The sequence below is a fragment of the Triticum aestivum genome, chromosome 3B (assembly GCF_018294505.1).
Source record: "Triticum aestivum cultivar Chinese Spring chromosome 3B, IWGSC CS RefSeq v2.1, whole genome shotgun sequence".
NCBI classification, from domain to species: domain Eukaryota; kingdom Viridiplantae; phylum Streptophyta; class Magnoliopsida; order Poales; family Poaceae; genus Triticum; species Triticum aestivum.
In genome coordinates, this window is record NC_057801.1 from 138,413,435 (window position 1) to 138,422,349 (window position 8,915).

Sequence of the window (8,915 nt, forward strand, 5' to 3'; positions counted from 1 at the left end):
CCGGAGCTGCCGCTTGGGGCGCCATGGCAGAGGAGGGGAGGGGGTGAGGAAGAGGGGGGGGGGGCTACCTGGGTGCTCGCCGGGGGCGGGGTTGGTGGGAGGTGCTGCGCTAGGCTAGGGGGAGCACGGGAGCGGAGCCATCGCATCTGACCACCCTTACTCCTTGGTACTGGCTTGTTTGAGATGCACTAATTATGATCACAAGATTCAAGGTTGCATAAAGTTTACAAGGTCTATATCAAATTATCGATGATACTAGTGATGCAAGTGAAATTAATTTAGTCGCCAACAAAGTACTGCTATATTTTTTAGCCACAATATCGACAGAATTCATATTCCCGGCTGTAGTTGAAAATTTCACCGGACTAATGTAAGTGCATCTCAGCGCTAAAACTACAGAGAATTGGATGCCCAAATCATTCTACCAAAGATATCCCAAGAGCGACCAGCATTCCCATTGTCAGGAAAATCAACTGACACATTGAGTTGCTTAGCGTAGTTTTCTGATCATGCATCTGTGGGAGGACTCCGGCAACAGCAATGTAAATAAAACCACCAGCAGTAAATCCCTGTAGAGGTATGAATACCAGGTATCGAATCAGCTATAATAGCACACAAAGTAAATATTACTTATATTAGTTACTCCCTCCGATCGTTCAACCTTAGTTCAAAACTGCAACACTTATTATGGATCGGAGGGAGTGATAATGTAATATGGATGGAAGCTAATTTGGTTGTGTGTGAAACTTGGGCGTCCCAAACGAAGGAAGATTATATCCTATCAAGATCTATGAATGAGACATTAGATGGTTTGTGTTGTGCAGAAAGCAGAAACAGCTTTAATAGAACACTAGCATGGTGACCCGCGCATTCCTATCACGGCATCTTTTTACAAAATCTCCATACTCCAGAACAAATTTTGGCCATTATGTTTCATATGAACATGCTTACAAAAAGTTATACTCCCTCCGTTCCAAAATAAGTGTCTCAACTTTGTACTAGCTCTAGTACAAATTTGTAGTTTTGTACTAAGCTCAAGACACTTATTTTGGGACGGAGGGAGTACATGATAGTATCAAAAATCCATGACGAATAAAATGATAACTAATTTCACTTCACCAATATAAATATGTTATCAGATATTAATATCCTAACTCAAAAAAGTTACTTCTGCACCCATGATTTTAGTCTATGCCTTTTATATTTCATTGATGATAAATAACTAGATATCAAAGAAGGCATTTATCAATATATAGTTTTTTTAATCTGAAGGATTGTTCGACCAATAAATAATTTATGTATAGAAGCCTCATAAGTACATCTTGTGTTTTCTCCCTCCACCCTCACATTGTTAGTGATATTGCATTTACCTTATCAGATTTGTGAATATCGTGAATAAAGATGTGTACACATGTCTTTATTTATTTGTCGTCCATCCATCTAACGCAATTTATACATGATGCACATGTATATGTATGGATTGCTAAAATATTATGCCCCTCAATCACTCCTGTTCTAGCATGCCTTTTTCCAAGCATGTCCATTTCGTTTTATTCAAGTTATATTGTTTACCACTTCAAGGGACATGGATTGTTGTGCATCGATCTGGTCGTTCTTACTCATGCCGTGTCGATCTGGTGGTCCTTACCCATGTCGCATCGATCTGCTGGTTATTACCCATGTCATGTGTTCCATGTACACGATCCTCAAACATTCTCTCCTCGTCACGCTTATTGTAGATTGTTTTCTCTGATGATGTCCTGTACACAATCAGTTCTTTTATGGGTTCTCATAGGTTTGTATTGGGTTTCATCTCTAGCCTACCCCAACTTGCTTGGGACAGAAAGCTTTGTTGTTTTTGTTATTGTTGTTCTGGCCGTGGCCTCTCCTATGGGTTGCTAGAAAGTTATAACTATTACTCCTTCCGTCCCATAATATAAGAGCTTTTTTTACACTAGTTTGTATCCCTCGGTCAATCAACTTTTTTACACATTACTGATCAAACTTTAAAACATTGACTACACGCTCAGTTATGCACCTTACATTTTTCAAACCGAGGGACTGTTTTAGTAGATTTATACTTTTATCTATTTAATTAATACAATATGACCGCATCCAGTATGACTAAAGTACATATGATTTTTCCTTAACTCGCATTCTATAGGAAGTATTCCCTCTGTAACTTTTTATAAGACGTTTTTAGAGTCCATGACAGTGTCAAAAAACATCTTATATTAAGTTACAGAGGGAGTAGATACTAAGCAAATAAGTGAAATCATTTGTTGATCAGCGTGATGTCATTGCTTGCATATGTTCTGGACTGATTTGGATGGACTTCGGTCACTGCCAATTCGGATACAAATACTGGTGTATTACATAATGGGTTTAAGCTCATATGTTAGGTACATTGATTTCTAAATTTTAGCCATTCAAATTGATGATCGATGGACTTAGATAATTCAGTCCATGTGGAAGCACATGGTAACTCGTTTGCCTTCCATTTTAATAATAAAATAATAATATATATAGATAACTTACCTCAATCAAAGAGGAATGTCCTGGATCCGTTCCCAAAGACAGTGCCTACACATGAGGTAGAAAATCAGTGACTCAATCCAGAATAATAATTTTATTTCGGGAGAGGATAGAACAAGAACTTACCAGTGCTGTCCCACCCAGAGCAACCAGCGCAGAGAGAAAGTTGAAAAACAGGGCTTTAGATACGGTGAATCCTGAGCGAACCAGAATCCCAAAATCCCCAATCTTAACAAAGAGATGAGAAGTTTATCATCAACCAGCAGTATTATTTTTCATGTGATTCAGAAAAAAGTTAATTCAAATAAAGTAGGACGCGTTTATCTGGCGAATGTTCGCTAGGGGCGAATTACAAGCGAACGCCCCACTTGCCATGCTGGAATAACTAAAATTGACATGCGTTTTTTAGGGAAATGACATGTACGGAAGGTGAAATTGACATGTATAGGAAAGAATTGCCAGCGATTTAAAAAAAATTGCCATCCACGTGATCTGGATCCAAGGTTGTGGGGGCGTTCGCTGGAACTGCCTTCCCATCGAATGTTCGCCCATTAGCATTTCCAATAAAGTATCCTACATGCTACACGTAAACAAAAAACAAGCATCACTGTAATAATCTAACTAATCCGGTTGTAAGACACCAATATTCCTTTCCCAACATGGAGAACTTAGAGAAGTAGAGATCCAAAGCTACAAGCATAATACTATAATAATATATGAAAATCTAAATTCCACATGACACATTAGCTATTCATTCATATATCACGACCATTATTTTCACTCCAGCAGAACTTCCTGTGCGACCAGCATGCAAAAAGAGTTCATATATTTATGTAATCTCATTCTAAAAAGATAAATCATTATTAGTCACAGATAAGAAAGATTAGATGTGATACTGGATTCTTATCTTCTGGATCTGATGCACTTTGATAGAGAATATCACAAAATTGCCAGAAAAGCAGAACATGAACTGTCTCATGAACTTAGGGCACAAAGCCACAGACCATGTGTGGTCCCGGAACCGGTAACCAGATTGACACATCACACCATGTCTAAGCTAGCATTTCCAAACAGTATTGGTCACGGTTGACATTTTGTGTCAATGTGAGGTTCTGGTACCAAGACTTCTCTCTCCTCTTGGTACCAGTGAAAGTAGCACACGGCTCATGGTCTAACATACTGAACCAATGCCAAATATGTGTTTTAACTAATACTACGTAACAATGCAAAAAAAAAAAAGAGTAACACTGGTAGGAGGCAAGAGGAGAGTAATACTGTAAGTTAGATCTGAAATCAGTTACTTGAGGAGGAAGATAACCTCTTGAGGAAGTTCATGAGCGAGTAGAAATAGAGTTCTAGACCATCCTCCAACAGAACCATGTAGCAGAAAAGCACTTCCAAGAGCCATCCCATCAGTGAAGTTATGCTGCATTAATCACATACTTATTTTCTGAAATTCCATCAAATCAAACCTAGTAAAGGCTAAAAAATCTAATATACAATCCGACTGCACGGGCAAGACTAAAACATAGAAATAGCTGTGAGTATTCAGATCATAGACTTACCACACCATCTGAGAAAAGATTGAGATAGCCAAACACGAGGTTGGAGTTTGAAACAGAGGAATCTTCACTCGATAATGCTTTGCCAGGGGCAGGATCAGTTTCAGAATTGATAGGCTCTCTGTCGGTGGCACCAGGCACCACGTCCAAAGCTGGTCTCTGTGATCCTAAAACGGCTTCCTGTGAATAATACAAAAAGTTTTCACTAAAACAGTAGAGATGACAGAGTAGTTACAGTAGAAATTACCAAATATTAATTTAGTTTCACTGCTACATTTGCTATTTTATCTCTTTTATTTATGTGGCAGTCAGTATGTAGATTGTTACCACAGCTGTGGCACATCACAGTTTTGTGTGTTATGGTGCACCTTTCACAAATATATCATTTGGCATGCTTGCAGGGCGACTTGACAACCACAAAAGGTAGTGTTGTGTTCGCACAAATATACTTGTCTTTAGCTGAACCTAGTGTCCTTCGATTTTTGGAATGCACTAAATTTTATTGCCCAGCTAACCAAGTTTCCACACTTTACAGGCATGTTTCCAACCAAGGCCATTTTTGTTCACAAATTTCGATAGCTAACTATTGTACTTCATCAATGTAAATGAACTATACAAGGAAAAGAGCAGATTTTGCACACCTGGGTGGGGGCACTATATTTGAGGTATGTTTTGCCATATTCGAATTGTACCAAATTTTTAGAACAAATCATGCATGTCCATCAGGTTATAACATGTCCACATGAAAATTTTGGTGCCAAAACATGAATACATGTGTCCTGAGTAAAAAGAAAAAATTGGTGCAGCTTGCATATAAATAGTATGATATGCAAGGTGTATCAATTTGTTTGTTTCTCACAGGATGCATATGATTCAAATTCTGCAAGTGCGTATGTCATGTCATAATGTCCATTCAAGAATTTTTTTTGTACTTTTTCATAACATTTTGAATTGGAAAACACACATGCGGAATATAGGGTGCGACACTGCACAGGTGGAGATCAGCATCTCCACACACAAGTACCCATGCAATGATAAGATTTGAAGGCTTAGGAGAACATATTGGATACCTTCAGAATTTATATCAACTAGAATTAGGTATACCTTAGTAGCATTTGATTCTTGCTCATTTTCAGCATCTATTATTTTTCCAGTTGCGCCATCATGCGAAGAATTTTGTTGTGCTTGATCTGTGTCTTTACCCTCATCGTCACTTTTTATGTGACCCGACTTGGCCTTATCACTAATGTCTTGTCGTTTATGATGGTGATGATGGTGCCCATGGCTATGACCCCCCCTTTGAGAATTGTCCTCAACGTACCTCACAATCTTCTCGACAATAAAGAACAATACAATACCAACTGCATGAAATGGAGGAATATTGCATAGAAGCATGGAAAAAGAAAAGAGATTAGCAGTTGAGTTATAAAATGATTAACAATTTCATCATTGTATTTACATTTGTTCAGTAACATGCAACGACGATTAATTCCTAACAAAACTGAGCAATCACATAATAAGAAATAATAAGATAAAATTGGTAGGCCTTATGGCATGTCAACATTGATTATCCTGAAAAAAATTCCGACTTCGACAAATAATTGATAGGCCTTTTGGCATGTTAACCCTAAGGGAAAACACTGTTTGATTTAGGTATGTAAGGTAATACTCACATAAAATGGACAAGCCAACAGAAAGATCTTTCAGGGAGTGTGCGTGTGAATGCTCCTGAGCATGATCATGATCCTCATGATTGTGTGAATGAGAGTGTCCTCCACCTGTGTACCCAATGAAACATAAAATGAGGAACAAATAAGAGTGCAGCTAAGACAGATTAGCACCACAAATGGTGTAAGGGTACTGCAGGTACAAAGGTCAGAAACATAGCCAAAAAAATGGTTCAAGAAAAATGCATTACTTAGGGCATGTCTGAAACACTAGAATTTCCCCGGATTTCTCAGGAAATAATATAATTCAAGCAGAAATGCCCTATAACATTCAAGGTTCCTAACAAGACCATTGCTAGGTGTACAGTTTTTTTTTCCAAACTTTAATATCAGCATAGATCTTATGGGTTTCACCTCTAGCCTACCCCAACTTGTTTGGGACTAAAGGCTTTGTTGTTGTTGTTGTTGTTTAATATCAGCATAACAAACAAACGATGCTATTACATGTTAGCTGAAGTGCAATGCTTCAGTCCCGTATAAACTCTTAACAATCAGGGGAAAGGGTTAAAAAAATGTAAATCATGTCCTAGATCCTACAAATAGAAGATATCGTTATCAAGTAGATGATTCAGTTTTAGTCTCCTAACAGAGTGCACGCATCGGATAATTTGTTTGCGAGCTACTGTGCTTCTATTTGGCATATAAACAAAATATCTTTAAAAACCGGGCAGCAAAATACACTGTAGCGAGCAGACCAGTTATCAACATTGCGCACAGTTTCACTCCAACAGACCCTTTGCATACACCCATCTGCTATACCCCACGATACCTCCTTTACCAGCATACATACAGGGAACAATATACAACAGCACTTAAAAACTGATAGGGAGGCTGACATGCAGCTGCAGTTCATGGAAACAATATGCTAAGTTACCTCCGTAGAGTTTTTGAGCTCTTTGTTTTGGGGGCTTTTCTTCTCCCTTTGCTTTTTGTTTAGGCTAGGCTGCTCTTTGCTTTAGTTTTTGTTCTGGTTTGAGTATGTTTTGCAAACCTCACATCATTTCAACGCTTTCTTCTTCTAATACAAAATAACATACGGTGCAGTGTGCGTTCGAGAAAATGTTAAGTTGCTAACTGATGGGAATTGATGTTGATAATGAGAAGATCAACTGTTACTGCACACAAATTCTGACTTTCTGAGATGCACAACAATGAAGGCGTGAAACAAAAACATAAGAACAAAAGACATAAAATGCAACAATACCAAAAGCATGAGGCAGTTGATGAAGGAATGAATCTCCAAGCATTGCGCCTGCCTACAAAACATCATAAACGAAACAAAAAAAATCTGTTATTGATTATTCAACAACAGCTCAGCAAGGAACCTAGAGAAAATTATAAAAGCAAAACAAATACTTGGTACGACAAACCAAGAAATTCAATAATTGCGATGCATAATGTCATCTCCGATTCTTTGTTAGATTAATTTTTGTTGAGGGGAAGTGGTTTTACAGTATTCCTGTGCCGCACACAGTATGTTGTGGGCTGTATTTGCCCATACATGTGCGGTTCGAGGGGACCATACCTGAGCAGCCAGTTCCCTTAGACGTGTCACCCCTGGTTTCCTTAAAGGGAACCATGCGACTACCAAAGAAGGAGTCCAAGGCTTGCACGGCAAGGTCAACATGGAGGACGGTGGCCATCGACCAAGACCCTTATATAAGGGTATCCCCGCAAGACGATTAGGAGAGGGGGGCTCTTCGACCACTCCAAAAAACCTAGAATAGCAAGATAGGGCTTTTGTAGATCCGATCTTTGGCATTCTCCTAGATCGTCCACCTCCGTCTTATTCGGAGACTTGATCCTCAACTCGCCAGATACACCATTGTGCACCTCCACTGTAATCCCTCTATGATATAATCTCATGTAAGCAGGAGTTGGGTTATTACTCGCCACACGAGGACCAGAACCTAGGTAAACTTGTCCCCCGTGTCCATCTGGCAACCTAAGGTGATGTCCCTTTGTCATACAAATCTATGTACATCCACCGCATTGTTGTTAGGTACATCGCGGAACACCATCGACAGCTAGCGCCGACCTGTGGGAGCCTAAAGCTACTAGATCGGATATATGGATCTATACTATCTTCAAACTTCCTCTCCATCATCTCCGTCAACGGAATCATCTTTTCGACCTTTATTGATATCATCGGCTCCGTCGGGCCGGTGCGTCAACCCAACCGTGCCGTTTTACCAGCCAACACATCTAATCTTCGCAATGTGGTCATCGCAGTCCACTTTGACCAAGCCACCGCCCATCTATTTGCTAGCTTAATATTTGTCTTTAAGAATGTTCTAACAACTGCAAGTTCTGCACCTACCCCAAACACTGCAAGTGCATCCACAACGGCCTTCGACGGTTTCCCCTGAACTGCAAAATTCAAATAAAACAAACAGTCAGAATGTGAGCACTTACTCAGAAGAGTGGTTGCCATGGATCAAAGCAGGGAACTCACACAAGATTACTGGGAGGAGGATGAGGCAGACGAGCGACGCCATGCTAACCAGCAGCGAGCACCCCATCGCTCTCAACCACACGCCTGCCAAATCCCCGAAATTATCAGTCGTGGCGTGGCGCAGCACGCCTAGAAATCGCACATTCCGCAGAAAGTACACAGAGCAGGTGAAAATCCTGACCCATGGATGTTGACTCTGGGTGGAAATCGCCGTGGATGTGGTCGTGGTGGTGATCATGGTGGTGATGGTGGTCGTGGTCGAAGCCCTCGAGCTCGAGATCCGCCTCCTCGGCCAGTTCCTCCGGAAGCAGCCGCTGGATCTCGTCGCGGTGATGGTGGCTGTGGTGGTGGTGGTGCTCGTGATTGGAATCATCGAGGGCGCCCCCACAGCTGTGCCCGTGGTCATGGTGTTCGTGGGGCTTCTCGTCGTGGCCGCCGTGGAAGGGGCATGAGGACGCGGAGGAATCCCCGTGCCCAGCCGCGGCGGCGAGAAGGGCGGCCAGGAGCAGCAGGGAGAGGAGACGGCAGAGCATTGCGACCAGAGCGTGAGAGCGTTGGGGCCTCGCGGAGGCTTCTCTTTTGCCGCTGCTTGGGCCTTTGCTGGGCATGTACGCGGGATAACGTGTCCAGTGCACC

General features: G+C 41.0%; 1 protein-coding gene across 1 annotated transcript; it reads right to left on the reverse strand.

Annotated features, from left to right (window-relative positions):
- Positions 1-213: 213 nt before the first annotated feature.
- On the reverse strand, positions 214-8,875 carry LOC123069020 (IAA-alanine resistance protein 1). Its single transcript, XM_044491749.1, has 11 exons — positions 8,461-8,875; positions 8,280-8,363; positions 8,145-8,194; positions 7,029-7,080; positions 5,771-5,875; positions 5,202-5,458; positions 4,101-4,277; positions 3,854-3,961; positions 2,662-2,763; positions 2,539-2,583; positions 214-569 (listed from the first exon to the last, which is right to left on the reverse strand). Exons 1-11 carry the CDS (start codon positions 8,810-8,812, stop codon positions 417-419), a joined length of 1,485 nt encoding a protein of 494 aa, XP_044347684.1. The 5' UTR covers positions 8,813-8,875; the 3' UTR covers positions 214-416.
- Between the last annotated feature and the right edge of the window lie 40 nt (positions 8,876-8,915).